Source organism: Xiphias gladius, chromosome 13 (assembly GCF_016859285.1).
Source record: "Xiphias gladius isolate SHS-SW01 ecotype Sanya breed wild chromosome 13, ASM1685928v1, whole genome shotgun sequence".
NCBI lineage: Eukaryota > Metazoa > Chordata > Actinopteri > Istiophoriformes > Xiphiidae > Xiphias > Xiphias gladius.
This window is the reverse complement of record NC_053412.1, coordinates 3,336,718-3,355,515: the sequence shown is the minus strand read 5'-3', so window position 1 is coordinate 3,355,515 and position 18,798 is coordinate 3,336,718. Positions and strand designations below refer to the sequence as shown.

Here is an 18,798-nt window from a genome sequence, read left to right as displayed (position 1 = left end):
AAGGTCAAAGGTCACGGTGATCCTCAATATTTTACAGAGAGGTAATCGTCTTTCAGTAGAGTAAAACAGCTGACTATTTCATATATCATTTTGACAGATAAAAGGGGAAAGTGTGTGTGTGTGTGTGTGTGTGTTTCATGGCCGCTGGCTGTCTGACATTTCTGCAGCCCTTTGGTTAGATCTGGCATTAAAGTAGCTGGTTTCCGCTGCTGTGGACAAAGATAAAGGCCACGAATTCACCACCTGCACCGGGAAAAGTCATAGAGGGGAAATAAATACAGCTGCTGATCATTGTGGTTAAAAAAAGAAATAAATAAACCTGTTATAACCTATGACAACAGGCTAAACACGAGTCAAATATATGTTAAATTATAATCAGATCACTGGGGAGAAATGAAATCATCAGAAATCAGCCCAGCTGATTTGTTTGATTTGTTCACAAGCTCAGCCTTGTCTGCCGCAGTGTGCCACGTTTTCTCTTCTATCTGTTAAAAAGAATGGGGTTTTTTTTTTTTTTTTGGTTAATAAAAAGTCTTATATAAAAAAATAAAAATGTAGCATGATGTTCCCCAGTAGGTTTTAATAGGCCTGCGGATCAATAGCGGAGGCTGTTCAATGCTCCAGCGTGGCGGGCTGAGATAGAAATGAATCGATGACAGTATCGGAGAAAGGTCCAATGTATTCTGATGTGGATGGTGATTGACAGGTAGAGAGGGAGAGAGAGAGAATAATACAATAGCAGGCATCTCACAGCAGAACTACACTGCTAGCTCCTAGGGCAGTTTTATAGGTATAGATATTAAAAGACTCCATTCGGTGCAGTATGGGCACAACAGACAGGTATACTTCAGACCAGTGGTTCCCAACCTTTTTGGCCTGTGTCCCCCTGAAACACAGCAACGTCTACATATGAGCCACCATCACAAGTTTTATGCTCTATGTCTAATGTCTATGAGTCACGAGCAATTCACTCAAAGTAATTTTCCCTTTTGCGCCACTTCTATTTGAACTGGCCATACATGTTTAAATAACTTTGAGCACCTGGCAGGACAAAACTGTCCAGTTCTGTGCGAGAAAAAGGAATTTTTTGTGACCCAGTGCTGGTGTGTTTAGCACTGGGTCACTAGATCAAAACGACCCATTGTCTTGGGTGGTTTTCCACCCATGGGGACTGGGTAATGTTAACCCAAATACTGTGTCTAAATTTTGGCACTGGGCTGCGTTTGCACATTTTAACCATTAAAGTCCACTTAGGAAGGTCCAGCAGTTTTAGTTAATTTGTTAACACTTTAAGCTCCAGTATATAAACTTTTAATAAATGTTTGATACACATTATAATGTAATTGTAAGCATAAAAACTGGACAGAAACTAGAAGAGTGGAGGATTTTATAGTAGATGATTAATGTCCATAATTTTGGAATAACACACCCTCGCGTATGGATGAAATGGTTGGGTGTCCGTGATACTTTTGGCCACGCAGTCTATGTCAAGTTTTGGAATATCATAGTGAACCAATGGGATAAAATGCTCTTTAAATTGAGTACAGACCTCAGCTGCTTCCCAAAATACCAACATCCTCACCCCTCTGAAATCTTTCTGATTGTCACTCACTGTCAAACAACTCGACTAGCACCACAAACAGGTTGTTTTTCTTTTTTTTGGTTAATAAAAAGTCTTATATAAAAAAATAAAAATGTAGCATGATGTTCCCCAGTAGGTTTTAATAGGCCTGCGGATCAATAGCGGAGGCTGTTCAATGCTCCAGCGTGGCGGGCTGAGATAGAAATGAATCGATGACAGTATCGGAGAAAGGTCCAATGTATTCTGATGTGGATGGTGATTGACAGGTAGAGAGGGAGAGAGAGAGAATAATACAATAGCAGGCATCTCACAGCAGAACTACACTGCTAGCTCCTAGGGCAGTTTTATAGGTATAGATATTAAAAGACTCCATTCGGTGCAGTATGGGCACAACAGACAGGTATACTTCAGACCAGTGGTTCCCAACCATTTTTGCCTGTGTCCCCCTGAAACACAGCAACGTCTACATATGAGCCACCATCACAAGTTTTATGCTCTATGTCTAATGTCTATGAGTCATGAGCAATTCACTCAAAGTAATTTTCCCTTTTGCGCCACTTCTATTTGAACTGGCCATACATGTTTAAATAACTTTGAGCACCTGGCAGGACAAAACTGTCCAGTTCTGTGCGAGAAAAAGGAATTTTTTGTGACCCAGTGCTGGTGTGTTTAGCACTGGGTCACTAGATCAAAACGACCCATTGTCTTGGGTGGTTTTCCACCCATGGGGACTGGGTAATGTTAACCCAAATACTGTGTCTAAATTTTGGCACTGGGCTGCGTTTGCACATTTTAACCATTAAAGTCCACTTAGGAAGGTCCAGCAGTTTTAGTTAATTTGTTAACACTTTAAGCTCCAGTATATAAACTTTTAATAAATGTTTGATACACATTATAATGTAATTGTAAGCATAAAAACTGGACAGAAACTAGAAGAGTGGAGGATTTTATTGTAGATGATTAATGTCCATAATTTTGGAATAACACACCCTCGCGTATGGATGAAATGGTTGGGTGTCCGCATACTTTTGGCCACGCAGTCTATGTCAAGTTTTGGAATATCATAGTGAACCAATGGGATAAAATGCTCTTTAAATTGAGTACAGACCTCAGCTGCTTCCCAAAATACCAACATCCTCACCCCTCTGAAATCTTTCTGATTGTCACTCACTGTCAAACAACTCGACTTGCACCACAAACAGGTTGTTTTTCTTTTTTTTTTTTTTGGGGGGTCCTGAAGCCTCCCGGCCCCTCAGGCTGCTGGTTGTGGCCGTGCAGGAGCATCAAGTATTTTATCTCGAGAGCAAGACTTGTGGGATTTTTCTGAGGCTCTGACTGCCGACTTTGATCTCTGCATCCATCCAGCTTCAATACGGCTTAACCCTTATCACTGCCAGCCCAGAGACCGCGAGCATCAAGACGGATTTATAGGCGCGGACCCCCCGGTTACTTTCAACATGTAATCCATTACAGATTATTGCAGTGTACTGATCAGATGCTTCAATAGCTGTTGTAATTATAACTGCATTTGTTGGCAGTCAGACACATAACATTAGATTGTTCCATCGCGATTCATCAGTTTGATAAATTGTCTTGATTTTTCACATATTTAATTTGCCGGATTAGCCGAGAACATTGTGTTACAGTTTATTCATGATTCTCCACTGATTTTGCTGAAAGCTTAGTACCATATACTAATATAATGATATTGATAATCTGATATAAGAGTACATATCTTTATCTGTAAGACATTTTACTATGTTAACCTGTGTAATCAGGAAAATTACTTTTAATTAAACCTGCATCCTCATCACAGCCATGGATGGATTAGTGAACAGGCCTACAGGGCACAGGCCCAGGGGCCCGGGAGGTCTGAGGGTCCCTGGCCCAGAGCCTCTATATGAAATGACTGTTAAAGTTTCTTGTTTGAAAGTCACAGAGCTTGGTTAAGAGACAAAAAATGACCACAGAGATGAAAAACCAGAAAAAGATGCAAAAAGTCCCAAAACGGACACAAAATGATCATGAAAATACACAAAATGACCAAAATCAGAAGCCAAAAGACCCAAAACTCGTTGTCTGTCTCTTTCAGCCTGGGGGTCCCATATAGGAGGAGTAGGGGGCCTTTTACCTGTCTCTTAATTGATAATGACTCTGGACGACTGTAAGCACAGACATTTTTCAAGAGAACTGGACTCCGATCCACCATCGCTCTCCAAAACGAGGAACCCGGTTAAGATTTGTTGCTGCGTGTAAACATCGTACTTCTCACACTTGTAATTTATGTTCGGGCTTTACAAGCTCAGATTTGTGTACAGGATTGTGAAATGCTGTGAAATGGAAAAACATAGTCGCTCACCGCGGCCCCCTAACTTTTAAGTGACAGGTGCAGCTGTGAGGGAAAGTTGTGCGCAACATGTTTTCTTAACCAGATACACCTCCATAAACTGTGGGCTCTTTAAAGTCACACGACATCTCGAACAGAAGCACAGCCAGACCAGTGCTACACCAACATGGCTGTTTATAAACTGCTTAAAACTGACTTTTTGTCCAAGAGCGTCCTTTGTGTAGGAAAAGCAAGCGGATTTTGTATGAAAACAGATTAGTGTTTTGTCAGGGTGAAGAGTCCGCTTCACAACTCTTGCTCTAAATCTTCTTGTCATCAAAACAGCAGATGATAATTGGAAGGGATTAGAGGTAGTTATTTCTGAAGGTAAATCCTTCAGGGAGCCTGAATCTCTCTCTCTCTCTCTCTCAACGAGAAATGAAATTAGCATTCTCTGCTAACAGGACAAACAGTCGTCTAAACACTTGAATCGGTGGCCTGGATTATTTGAGCCCCGGGACAAGGGGCAGAATACACACAGAGGATCCCAGGTGACACATCAAGCACCTGAAATATCCCACTTAAGTGTTTTAACCCCAATTCTGAGCTCATTTATTACCAGGCCTTTGGTAGCACTATGTGGAAGGGATTTGCTTGTGCTTAAAATTTTCGACTGGGAAAGCTTGTTTAGTTTAGTTTGGCGTGTAGTTTTTACATAAGTATGTTGGTCTGGCAGTGCCACATGTAGGCCCAGTCAACTGACTTCACTAATAGTCTTGTACTTTATTCCAGAGGAGAAAAATTATGCTCCTACTACATCTGCTCTCTCTTTTCACATTACGATCGGGTCTTTCATCTCTCTTTTTCCTTTTTTTTTTTTAAAATGCAGATCAATCATATCAATACTGAACACACTGAAGCTCTTTCAGTTTGTGTGTGCCTTTTCTGTATCAGAGACAAGGATATAGATTGCGTGCTTGTATGTGTGTGCATGCTGTGTTTGACTCCGTGTGTGTTTCTCAGACAGCTCAAACATTCGTTTCTTGGTTTCTTGACTAATTTGGTTTATTCCAAGGGGGCATCACAGGTCTGTGTGTGTGTGTGTGTGTGTGTGGTGGGCATCTGTATGCACGAAGCAAGACTCCTGCAACAACACCCCGAGACGACTGCTGTGACCTGCATGATCGAGGACTCCCCTGCCTTCTGACAGACATCACAGCGGCGCCGCTACACTGGGCTTCAGTTTTTTACTTCGGTCTCTTTTGCTCCTCAGGTAAAATTGGTAAACACGCGTTTCTCTATCATAATTCGCTTTTTCGAAACTCACACTGACCTAAAACAACACTAACAACTGGTAGTATTACAATATGGATCACCACTGTCTTTGAAGTATCTTTTATTCAATCGTTTATTTAGCGTTAACCAGGATTCCTGTACAACACTATGAATGGCACCTCTTTGCTGCATGGACTGTGTTACCTTACAGTTGTACAGGAATCACAAATGCTTTAGTAGGAGTTTTTTTTTTTTTTTTTTGCAACACAAATCTTTACATATTCACTTTACATACTTGTATTGGATACCCTTGTCTTCTGCATTTGGCCAATAAGTTTTTACCCACATAGCACCTTTTACTTACCCGATCCATCTTCTGCAGACGTGTCCAGGCGTCCAGCGTTCGCTGTGTCCGATCTGATCATGCACTTCCCGCCTCTGTGACAGAAAATTCTTCTCCGTGCGTACTCGATGCAGAATGAAACGAATGTCAGTCCGATTTTGTGTGATGCTAGGTTTTGAACAGTTTCTATAATTGTATGTAAACATGCGTATACCAGTCTGGAAATACAGTGAGGTTTGGTGGCGGTTCAGTTTGAGTGAGTTTTTGAAAGAGAGCTTAGCCCACACTGACTGCTGCTGCTGTGCTGACTGAGTTTTGAAAAAAAAGTTAACTTTAAACGCGTCACGCCAACTACCACAAAAGGGAAATGGAGCCTTACTTGAGGCAACCTTTGTTCTCCATCTTACTTCAGCTGCTCGGTTTTTCAGGGCAGACATTTTGACATGTCTTAGCAGGAGGAAAAGTGCAGGTGTTGCTAGTAACATTAACAACGGCTCCGTTCCCTCTAAGTGTCCCGGTGCCCGTGCACGATAGCAGCATCCTGACGCCGGCTGTGATCAGTGGAATCATTAAGGTTATAGATTACACCTGTGATTTTCCTATTGACATGTCTAAATGTCTGCTGTGATAAAGGCCTATTGAATACAACCCACAAACCCTGCCACTTCCTGTCCCCACAACCCCTCCCCGAAGACATAAACAGATTGGAAGTGATTTCACTTCCTCAACAGTATTCTGTCGGGTTCCTACTTTAGTGAAAAATCATCTTAATCGATAATAATAGATTAGAAAAGTGTGTTGTGCTTTAACATTGTCAAATCATGGGCTAACGCGGTTACTTCAGAAGTCAAAATGTTACACTGCAATGTGGAGCAACAATAAAACCTTGACAAATTCATATTTTATGATTGGGATTGTAAAATTCTCGCTTACTCAAATGAAATCAATTTAAAAGTGCACAGTCCATCTGGGGCCAAGGTGCAAAAGAAAAGCATAACAATAGAGACAAAACCATCAACAATGACAAAGAAGCTCCTGAGGGACTTCTGCAAGAAAAACTGCACATGATATAATAAATATTAGAAGATAAAATTCCAAACAAACTAAAAATCCCTACTCTGTGCAGCAATATACTGTATTTTCCTTTTTTTTTTTAAATTAAAATAACATTCGCAGCCATGACGATTTGTACCTTCTCCCTCCAGAGTTTCTATAGCATGTTCATCTTCACTTTTTATATGAATATTCATGTTTATACATGAGCGTTACACCAGTGATTTCATTTACTATGCACTTTACCCGTAGCCACTTGATTGGCTGAATTTAAACACTATGCTGCATAATGTCACATCCATAAATTAGAAATTTCACACACATGAATGCAGAAAGAACATACTGTACAATACAAACATTTGCATTCCCATTTCCATTTATATTTGCAGGCACAGTTAAGTTGTCTACGACAGTGGAATAAAGTTCTATATGTTTTTTTTCTTTTAACCAGTTTTGCAACCTACAATTGGACATATGGGGTTGAATCTACAACTTCCAGAGGATAAAGATAAGAAATAGTGAATAACTGTTTATGAGAAAGGAAAAGCAGGGGGGAAAAAAACGTTTTTATAACTGTATCATGGTTTATCCCTGTAAGAGTGTACTCTTTATACAGTCCAGACTGGAAGTTTTTGGTCTTTCACATATTTCTGTTCTTCGGATTCTGAGTTTCAGCGCATTCACTTTGAAATTAAAAAATTGGATGCTACATTAAAATGCCAAGTCTCAGCTTTAATTTGAGTAGATTTACATCAATGTAGAAAAAGCTATCAACAAAACCTTTAAAATTATTTTACTTGTGCAAAATTAATTCGCCCGAGGCAGTTGTGATTGCAGTGGCAGTTTTTTGCATTTGCTTTATGGCAGTTATGGTTTTAATGTTCAATAAGTTTTAAAAAAAAAAAGAAAAATTAACTCTCCTGGACTCTGAGCTGTTCTAGGGATCAAGGAAAGGGAGTGCCACCCAACGAAACCTTCACGTCGTCTCTCAAAGGCCATTTTTATTCTTTTTGGATTTAGATCTCCATAACTATGTGTAAGTCCCAGTTTGTGCTTTGTGTTTGCGTTGCTCGGTCTTACAAATGAAGTGACTTTACTTTGACAGAATGATTTAAGATGGAGCTGTGTTTTTTGCAGCACAAGTTGTTCTTATTACATTCTACCGCAGGGCACCGCAAACAAGAATAGGGCAAATAAAAGCTGTAAAAACGTTCTGGAGAAGCGAGGGAAAGAAATAGTTTACAGTCTCACCACTGAGGAAGGTGTAAAAGAAAAGTATTCTGTGGACCTCCGAGGGGGAGGAGGAAAAAAACATAACACTTGAAAAAGATCTCCATTATCCGTCTATCGCAAACTAAATCCCCCTTTCCAAAAAAAAACCCGATGCTTAGGCGAGTGTTTGAAGAGGAATGAGTGGTTCAGGGGATGAAGCTATAGGTTCCCGTGGACTAAGGGGTTTGTTTGAGGATTATGAGGGCGTTTACATTCGGAGCTGAAGGCCTGGCGCGATGAGCTGAGGCATCTGACGTCCCCTGGATCAGCTCTGCATTCCCCTAAAGAGTGATGGACAGGTGAAGTTCACAAACAGTGTGGCAAGAGTGGACGATAAATGGAAAACACTTGGAAAACCGAATCTGAGGGAAGAAACAAAAACACAATAACTTTTCTGTAATGATGACTTACATGCTGCATGCAACTTATCCCTTTATAAGTTCACATCTATTGGTACAATAAAGATTCAAATACAAGTTGGTTGTAGGTCGAACACTTCTACCCTGAGGTTCTTCACTTCCAGTGTGAACAAAATCAAGGTACAAACCGTGATAGCAGCTGGTTAAATTAGGGGAAAAAACACCTTGTACGAGACCCTGTCTCATTAAAATAGGAAAACGTAACTGTAATTGTAAACCTAATACCATAATACAGTGATACATAGTCAGAAACCCCGTCAATCAGATCAATAGTTATCGTATCGGTGTCATTCGTGGTTCATATTGTAACGACACATCCATGATTCGGGAAAAAAAAAATACTGGCCTGCTCCTTTAAGACAAAACACCGGTAGAGAAAGATACTGCCATCAAATGATCAATTAGAGCTGTTTTGATGAAGAACTTGGTTGAAGAGCGACACCAATGATCATGTGGGCACAATATAGGCACAAGGTCTTATACTAGACTGTGACAAGATATGAAGGCCCACAAGATATGGTCATTATAACTCAGGTAATATTTGTACTTTAGCGGTGCAAATTCCCCGATGAAACATGCAACCTGCAGACAACTAACAGTGAACCCAGGGGCCCCTGGGGGCCTGGGTTGCCCACCGCTCAGCCTAGACAGGAGCCAACCCTAAGAAGGATGGAGCCTATCGCGTGTTCAATATAGTGAACACCGTGAGCAGTAGGAAAAGTGGAGGTTCAACACTGGAGACAAAAAATCAAAGTAATGAGGGCGCCATCTTGTGGCTGTAACCTACACTACCATTTCAGGGGATCTGCAACCAAAGGATCACTGCTGTAATGACTGAAAAGGTTTCATATTAAATAATCGAGTCGCACGGATAGAAACAGAAAAAAAAGTTATGTTGTTGAAACAACAACAATGGTTGAAAACACACAATGGAAACACACAATGGAAACACACAATGGTTAACTGCAGTGGTTAAAAATATCCAACGCCACGAAGAAAACATTAGTGTGCACTTGCTTTTATCGGCCACTCCTATTGACATCAGCTTGATGTAGTCATGGAGGACACGTGTAGCCATTTTGTCCGTTTTATAAGCCTTCGTCTGTTGAAAAACCAATGCGATATGTTCGACGCACCGGCCGCTAAACGAACCTTGTGGTTAAATTTCTTTTCTCATATGGTATTTCCGAGATCGATGTGTTGAGGAAGATGACGTGATATGACTGAAAGTTCCAGAACAGCTACTCAATAGCCCTTGTGGTGAGGTCTGGGCCTGGCCGTTGACTCTGTAGCCTGAATAATAATAATAAAAATAATAATAACAAGTGAGACAATTTTACTAAAGTAAAAGCACCAAAGTATTGGCAACAATGTTAAAGTCAACATTGTTGTCAATCCCTTACTACTGTGTGCTTTTATTTTTGATACTTTAAGTCATAAAATATCGAAAGTAAAAGCTTTTTATTGTGGCGCCTCTTTGAGGTGGAGCCCATTTGAGCTGCTTCATATCCTGTTGGGCAGTTTAATCTGTAGCAATGCATCATATTTTATTACGCGATCATCGTTTTGCTTCTGAAATCTCAAATTGAAAAATTAACCAGTACCTCCAGCCGTCGGATGAAAGCAGTGGAGTACAGTTGAATAGAAGCGAAATGCCTGTACGGTACTTTAGTAAATGTGCTTTGTTACTTTCCACCACCGGAACTGAACTGTTACGCAGTGGTGACCTTATCGGAGTGTTCCTCTTATTCTGAAAAGGCGCAACAGGAAGTCTTCTTTCACTCTCAATAAAAAAAAAAGAAAAAAAGAAAAAGGATTTGAAAAGAACAAAGTTGCAGCTGTTAATGGCTCCACCTCTTCTCCTCCCCCTTTTAGTTGCTATAAAAGTGTGTGACTCAAACACTGATGGGACTTCACTCACAGAGATCTCATTATAGGTGCACTGTGAGAACCTACGGCTTTCAGCTTCTATCTCCAAAAAGGACAATCCAAACAGCAGAATGGTGAGCATTAAGTCATTATTACTATCACTACTAGCAATTCAGTCTAAAAAGCCAAATTTGCAACGTCATCTGTGCTTCCGGTGAAAATGATGAGTCATATCTGACATGTGTCCGGGAAAACACATTTTAATACTCTTTTAATGATCATCGTTTTTCCTCTTGTATCTTCACACGGTCTTCCCAGAAATGTTGTTACAAACCTGAGCTTTTGTCTGTGGTTCCTGCTTTCGTGGAGCCCCAGGCCGCTTCTGAAAAAAGCCACTTTGGCGCTGCCACAGCACCATAAGACACGGCCCCGGAAAAGGCCTTTATATGTTTAAAATATTGAAAAAGCATGAAGTCGGTCGGTGGAAATATGCTGCCAGGCATCTGGCTTCGGCTCCAGTAAAGGTTAACTGTTTCCATATGGGGACTGGAGGACTGTGTGTCAGGAGGGCGTGCTTGTTTGCCCGGCTGGTTGGGGAATGCTGATGTGGCTTCCAGCAGCCACACATTTTCACATTTCTATTCCTGACGTTCCAGCAGCGTGCTGATAAGCCGCTGCATTCCGGCGGGCCTAAAGCCGCTGCCATTTGAGTACATTAACTTTAAAGAAATACACCCTTCGAATACAGAATAACGTCAGAACAATATGCAGCTAACGCACATGTTTCTGTTGCTGAGCACGAGGTGAGGCACATGACATAAATCCCTGAAACCTTGGATCAACATTTTTACAAGCTCACAGGAGCTAAAGAGTTAAGTCGGTTCTTCAGCGTGAGCTCAGGAAGCCGTTTTCCCTTTTGACTTTGTTCCCTTCGTAACACGGGTGCAAACAGTGAGTCTGTTGTAATGTTTGCGGGTCATTTGGAAAGCAGAGGGAAAAAAAAGGGAAGTGACGATAAACGGTTAACTGCAAGAGAAGTCTGGCCCCCAAATGGTTTAGATCTGGTGACTCTTCCTGCCGGGCCATCTGGGACACAACAAAAGCAGAGGAGTGGCTGGGGTATATGCGACGGGGTTCCCCTGTGGCATTCAGGAAGCCTTGAAATTCCAAATAATTTTTCCGACTCAAACCCGCTTTTTCTTTTTCAGTACAATGCTCCTCTGTGTTTGCCCTCCCATGTTGGGATCCTGACGTCAAACATGACGTACTTTCAGTCAGGACAAGATACAGGAAGCAGATAATGATCCACACGTCGCCTGGAAGTGTAAATTTCACAGGCTATTCGTCTTGTAAACGTGAACCAAGGCGGCGTGTTGCAACTTCAGGAAGCAAACATGCCACCACTCCCACTTTCTTCATATCCAGTCAGCACTTGTCGAAACTATATGACTCACAAAAACGGCAACAAAACTGAAAGCTCATGCTGAATAAGAGCTTCATATTAGTGTGGCCATATTGTGTACTATTTTCTATATTTTGCAGTTGCATGTTGCATTTTGCAGAGAGATCGTAAATGTTCAGGAAAGCTGGTCAGATACTGTTACCTCAGCAGCACTCTGCAGCTTGGGCATATTATGTCCATGATATGAGCTGCACTCTGGGAGTCCAGACAGGTTAGTGGGTTAGAGCTGCTGGGGTGTGTACTTCTGTGTGGGTGGTGTGATCGAAGCCTCACTGAAAATAGCTGTCTGCTGAGCTGGCTGCCATCGCCATACTTGGCAACTCCCATGTCACCTTGACCCCTCCTCTGTCTTTAAAACTGGCTTTTTTTGGGGGGGGGGGGCAGGGAAAACAGGGGATCAAAATTCAAAACAAGCCCAAAGCCATTTTGAAAAAAAGATTTATTCACTGTTGAGTCTTTAAGTTGTACTTTCTGGTGGTTAGTATCCGTTTATACAATTGAACTGTCATTGCTAAAGTGCATTTGGTTGTGTGTTCTCCTACCACTTGGAGTGGCAGAAGATGGACGTTACAACCATTTATTCATTTCTTTTTTGCTAACTATTTCAACCATTATCCTTGACATTTAGCTTTTAGCTAACTATTTCAAACATTATCCTTGACATTTAGCTTTAAGCTAACTATTTCTGCCGTGATTCAGTACATTTAGCTTTTAGCTAACTATTTCAACCATTATCTTTGACATTTAGCATTTTTTAAGCTAACTATTTCAACCGTGATTCAGTACGTTTAGCTTTTAGCTGTCTATTTCAACCATTATCCTTGACATTTAGGTTTTAGCTGACTATTTCAACCATTATCCTTGACATTTAGCTTTTAGCTAACAACTTCAACCATTATCCTTGACATTTAGCTTTTAGCTAAGTATTTCAACCGTGATTCAGTACGTTTGGCTTTTAGCTGACTATTTCAACCATTATCCTTGACATTTAGCGTTTAGCTAACTATTTCAGGCGTGATTCAGTACATTTAGCTTTTAGCTAACTATTTCAACTATTATCCTTTACATTTAGCTTTTTGCTAACTATTTCAGGCGTGATTCAGTACGTTTAGCTTTTAGCTAACTATTTCAACTATTATCCTTCACATTTAGCTTTTAGCTAACTATTTCAACCATGATTCAGTACGTTTAGCTTTTAGCTGACTATTTCAACCGTGATTCAGTACGTTTAGCTTTTAGCTGACTATTTCAACAATTATCCTTTACATTTAGCTTTTAGCTGACTATTTCAATGGTTATTCACAACATTTATCTTTTAGCTAACTATTTCCACAGTTTTTCCATCACTTATACTTCAGCTGTTTACTCAGTACTTTTAGCTAACTATTATAATCATTTATCCATTACTTTTAGCTAACAATTTCAACTGTTCAACTGTTACATATAGCTGTTCCACTATTCATCCATTACTTTTAGCTAACCTTTCTATTTTAACTGTTTATCCATTATCTATTCCAAATATTTATATACTATTTTTAGCTAACTAATGTTATTTCATCCATTTATCCTTACTCAGCAAAGTCTTTCCATCGTTTATGCATTACTTTAAGCTATCTATATTTCAGCCATTTATACATTACTTTTAGCTAACTGTATAGACCTTTCTGCTTGCTTGTTAACTAGTTTTCACGAACATTGAATAGTTATTAACCAAAACGAAATTTACTCTTTTTTTCAAATTAGTTGAGCTACTCTACATGTTTTCCACTGAGCCCCTGGCTACTGCAGGCGTACCCCTTTCGAGGAGTCAGGGGTTTAGCCTATGGGGTTCAAATTTTTTTATACATCATTCTACAAAAGCAGTCCTATGGAATGTGGATATCTTGAAATAAAACAGGTCCCTCAACTGTATCAACATCATAGTATGTCTCTTGCAATCCCTGAAAAAACTCTGTACAGTGAAGCCATTCCATTTTGTCAAAAGTAAAACATACTTCCTGAGTGAATATCAGACTCCGTTTTAAGGGACTTGTTCTGCTCTGCATTGTCGGAGTCCGTTTGTTTGTGTTGCTGAAGACACTGGAAAAACACAACGAGCTGGCCTGTCAAGATGTTTTTAGACTCGGCTGCATCTCAGGAATTTCACAACAAGACAAATATTTCACTGGCTCACACGTTCCCTCTAAAAATGAGGTCAGAGGTCGTGGTCAGTTACAGATAGCAGTCTCTTTTCCCTCTAAGTTACCTCTTAAGCATGAAATTAGTTATTATATGTAAGTATAACAAGGTTTGGTTTTAACTAAACGCTTGTCTTGGCACATATGAAGAGTGTCATTAAAATGGGTTCAATGGTATTTTGAAAGCAGTACTTGACCTGGTTGTGTTCTCGTATTACCGGTGACAGCTGGCCTTTTATTGATGGACTAACTGCAGCAGTAATGCTAAGACACAGTGCTGGGACAAAACAGTTATAGATCAGCAGAAATGAATATGATTCGTGCAAGTTAATCATGCATGAATGATGCTGATTTCATCCTCCTACTCAATCCCTGTACTCTCTGTCTCAATCATTTGCATTTCTATCACCTTTATCTTCTTTTAAAAGGCCAGTTATCCAAACAGGACAGAAAACATTGCATCCTAAACTCCCTCAGGACAAATTGTCCTTCCAAGTAAAGAGACCAAACTTGTTTCAGTCCACAGCATGCATACTGCATCCCCTTTTACCCCCCTCCACCACCCACATAATATACAAGGAACTACAAATACTTCAGCAGGGTGTGGGAGCACTTTAGCCCCTACAGACACTCTTAGAAGACTGTGTTAATCACCACTGCTTGCTTGCTTAGATCGGTGACTGCTAATTTGATGTGTCATATCCCACTTGCACGGATGTTTGAACATTTAACAGCTTTCAGCAAAGTTTGCAGAAGAAGTACTGAAAAAAGGTTGTGGTGCAAATGATGAGAAAGTACATAAGTGGTTTAGAAAACCATCTTAACATGGTGACTCCACTCAGTTTCAGTTGCTCATTTGTCATTTTCAGCAGGTCCAGACAGGTTTAAAAGCACATATGTTGGCATAAAGCTAGACAGCAAAATGGCATGACCTATTTATGTCCTGAAATGCTGTGGTGTTTTGATTTGCATGATGAATTCAGTGATAATTTTGACATCCAAAGCCTGCAAATGGGAAAAATATGGTGGAAATTGATCATAATCTGCAGTCAGACATTAAATATCCATGGATCATATTGGCTTTAGTTGAGAAAGGTTAAATTATAAAGATTAAAAATCGAAAACTTTTTCATTTTTCCTTCCACAGCGCGAGTGTATCTCTATCCATGTGGGCCAGGCCGGTGTCCAGATGGGCAACACCTGCTGGGAGCTGTACTGCCTGGAGCACGGCATCAGGCCGGACGGCCACATGCCCACCGACAAGCCCACTGGAGGCTACGACGACTCCTTCACCACCTTCTTCAGCGAGACCGGCACGGGGAAGTACGTCCCCAGAGCCATCTTTGTCGACCTGGAGCCCACTGTCATTGGTGAGGAGGAAAAACAGAAACAGAATCCTATTTTTTAGTGTAGAAACCTAAAGGAGTGATTGGAGCTGTTGTTTTACACATTGAAACATTTTGAGGAAGACTTTAACACCAGTAGGCAGAAACAGCTTTCCTGACAAAGTAACTAGACTTAAGGAAAAACAAATGTTCAAAGGGGTAGAGAGAAGGAAGCAACAAAGTCTATAAAGCTATAAAGATTAATTTAGCAGATCATTACCTATATGAACCAGCAGTTCCAAGAAAATGGAAGTTGTAACAGCAAATCAATTTTGAATTGAAGCATTGCTGTTTATATGAATTTATATTTTGACCAAAGTTCATTTCAAGCAATGCAAGTTTGCAAGCCAGCTAACTTTTACTGTGGCTCCGCCCACTTCAGTTTAAAGCAACCAATCAGGTTGTTCGGCTGCTTTAAAGAGGCAGATTTCAAAAGCTCAGTCTTCACTATAAATTTTTAAAGTCTGACAAAAACTGCTTGAGCATAGACAAAAATGTAACTAATAACATAAACAATGACTGCATACCACTGATATATTCCAGTGCCATGGCCACGGTAAAGTAAAGTTAGACAGTTTATTTATATAGCACCTTTCTAGATCGGATTTACAAAGTACTTCATGATCAAAGACAGGAGCAAGACAGAATTGGCATTGTGCGTGGTGGCTTGCTTGCCTCACTGGCACATCTAATGTTAATGTTATCAGTTACACTTGAGGTCTATTGGTTCATCCTGCTCAGTTAAATACTCAAGCAGTTAGCGAACATTTGTGATAATCTGACTCCTAAATCACATTCATTCCTATTTAAACTGGGTTGAAAAAAAAATTAATTCTATATACTTTTTAGTATATAAATTAATATATGTATATATATATATATATATATATATATATATATATATATATATGTGTGTGTGTGTGTGTGTGTGTGTGTGTGTGTGTGTGTGTGTGTGTGTGTGTGTGTGTGTGTGTGTGTATATATATATACACATACATATACATATGTAGTTATATTTTTCTCAGAGGGCTTTACAATCTGTACATGTATCTATCCTTAGACCCTCGATTCAGAGAAGAAAAACTCCACACACAAAAAAAGAATATTAAAAAAATTCTGCTTTCTTTTTTTAGATGAGGTTCGTACAGGCACATATCGCCAGCTTTTCCACCCTGAGCAGCTGATCTCAGGGAAGGAGGACGCCGCCAACAACTACGCCCGTGGCCACTACACTGTCGGAAAAGAGCACATCGACTCTGTTCTCGACCGGATCCGCAAACTGGTAAGAAGGGCTACAGGAAGACTTTGGCTGCCTGGGGCTAAAATTCAGACATGTTTTTCTTTAAGTCATTATTGATGAGAGGGCAGGCTTTAGAGCCATTTCACAACATCCAGAAGATGTGATTAATCATGCTGTCTGAAGTGGAGAAAACCCCTTCAGCTGTTGGTTTAGAGTGAAGGGTTGTTTGCTGTTTTTCTGAGATGACTGAAAACGACCATATCAAGTAAAAGAGAACAAAATTCTAAAGAATCTTAATTTGTCAATTTTTTTTTATTACTAAAGCAAATACTATTCTTTCAACAAGCAGCACAGTTTCTGCATAGTTCTTGATACTCTTGATGTTCTTAACCAAAATGACTAATCAGAACTGAGAGCCAGATGTATGTCCTTTAGTCTGTTTTAAAAATGACAGTTTTCTTGTATATTCTTCCTTCCTCATTCAGTCTGACCAGTGCACAGGGCTCCAAGGCTTCCTGGTCTTCCACTCCTTCGGAGGAGGAACCGGCTCAGGCTTCACCTCTCTTCTGATGGAGCGCCTCTCAGTAGACTTTGGCAAGAAGTCCAAGCTGGAGTTTGCCATTTACCCGGCTCCTCAGGTGTCCACAGCCGTGGTGGAGCCCTACAACTCCATCCTGACCACCCACACCACCCTGGAGCACTCCGACTGCGCCTTCATGGTGGACAACGAGGCCATCTACGACATCTGTCGCAGGAATTTGGACATCGAGCGTCCGTCTTACACCAACCTGAATCGCCTCATCAGCCAGATAGTCTCCTCCATCACTGCTTCCTTGCGCTTTGATGGCGCCTTGAACGTGGACCTGACAGAGTTCCAGACCAACCTGGTGCCCTACCCTCGTATCCACTTCCCTCTGGCCACCTATGCCCCAGTTATCTCAGCTGAAAAGGCCTACCATGAGCAGCTCACTGTAGCTGAAATCACCAACTCCTGCTTCGAGCCAGCCAATCAGATGGTAAAATGCGACCCCCGTCACGGAAAATACATGGCCTGCTGCCTTCTGTACCGTGGAGACGTTATGCCCAAAGACGTCAATGTGGCGATCAGCAACATCAAAACCAAGCGCAGCATCCAGTTTGTGGACTGGTGTCCCACAGGCTTCAAGGTGGGCATCAACTACCAGCCTCCCACTGTGGTTCCCGGAGGAGACCTGGCCAAGGTGCAGAGGGCCGTGTGCATGCTGAGCAACACCACCGCCATCGCCGAGGCCTGGGCTCGACTGGACCACAAGTTCGACCTGATGTACGCCAAGAGGGCCTTCGTCCACTGGTACGTCGGAGAGGGTATGGAGGAGGGAGAGTTCTCAGAGGCCAGAGAGGACATGGCCGCCCTGGAGAAGGATTACGAAGAGGTCGGCATCGACTCATTCGAAGAAGATGAAGAGGGTGAAGAGTATTAAAAACAAGGACAGGGCTGGATTTAAGAAAGGGTAAAGCTCTCTCTCAGGTTTGATCTCCTCAAGAAATTATTCTAAATGTCCGGCAGTCATCGAGTTAAGTCTCCTCCGGAGGCAGCCTAAGTGTTAATGTGCAGATTAACGACTGGTATGTAGACCACTAAAAAGCGCTTCTGCTACTGCCAAGCGGCAGCTTGTCCAAGCTCAATCCCATGGTGTTCGGATTTATTGAAAAATGACTCTCCGGTGAGAGAGAATGTATCTTTACCTTCTTTTCTAAATAAAGCTGTTTACACCTGCTTCTCTTGATCAAATCTTTCTTGGTCACAACTGTACTGACAGTGTTATTCCTTCAAGTCTTTGATATACAAATGCACTACTTCAAAATGAATATAAATTCATCAGTAAGTAGAGTTATTAGCTATTCATTTGCTTTTGGAAATTTGTTTGGAAACAGGTAGAAATAAAGCTGCAACTATTAATCAGTTGATTTTCTTCTCGGTGAATCGATTATTTAGTCTATTCAGAAAACAGTGAAAATGCACATCACAGTTATAAACAAAATACAAAAGCAGCAAATTATCATATTATGAGAAGCTGGAAGCTTGAATAATGATTTATAAAAATGAGTGAAGATACATTTTGTCAATAAGTCAACTGATTGTCTCTGTACCAGTTGAAGACCTACACAGATTCCCCTCTCCCCATTCATACACTTGGATGAGCTACACCCCATCCACCTCAGGGTGGCAGTGCGATGTAACTTTGAAAGGAACCTGAACCGTCACGACGATCAGAATTACACCCGTGTTTCCTGAGATTGTTTAAACCAGAGCAGTCAAATGTCTAAGGGAGTGTGACATTGGAGTCCTCTGACATTTTGTGTGTGTATTTTTATTTCTTATTAAGATTTAAAATGAAGTCAAATATAATCCACA

General features: G+C 40.9%; 1 protein-coding gene across 1 annotated transcript; it reads left to right on the top strand.

Moving 5' to 3' along the window:
* Positions 1-10,162: 10,162 nt before the first annotated feature.
* Positions 10,163-18,159, top strand: LOC120798288 (tubulin alpha-1C chain-like). Its single transcript, XM_040142481.1, has 4 exons — positions 10,163-10,273; positions 14,926-15,148; positions 16,297-16,445; positions 16,889-18,159. The coding sequence occupies exons 1-4, from the start codon at positions 10,271-10,273 to the stop codon at positions 17,861-17,863; spliced, it is 1,350 nt and encodes a 449-aa protein (XP_039998415.1). The 5' UTR covers positions 10,163-10,270; the 3' UTR covers positions 17,864-18,159.
* The last annotated feature ends 639 nt before the right edge of the window (positions 18,160-18,798 follow it).

What these genes read in the sequence shown, in the direction of transcription:
- LOC120798288 (XM_040142481.1), top strand. An exon ending in CCTGGAGCCCACTGTCATTG is followed by an intron (nt 15,149 to 16,296) that starts GTGAGGAGGAAA and finishes TTCTTTTTTTAG; the next exon opens with ATGAGGTTCGTACAGGCACA. An exon ending in TCGACCGGATCCGCAAACTG is followed by an intron (nt 16,446 to 16,888) that starts GTAAGAAGGGCT and finishes TTCCTCATTCAG; the next exon opens with TCTGACCAGTGCACAGGGCT.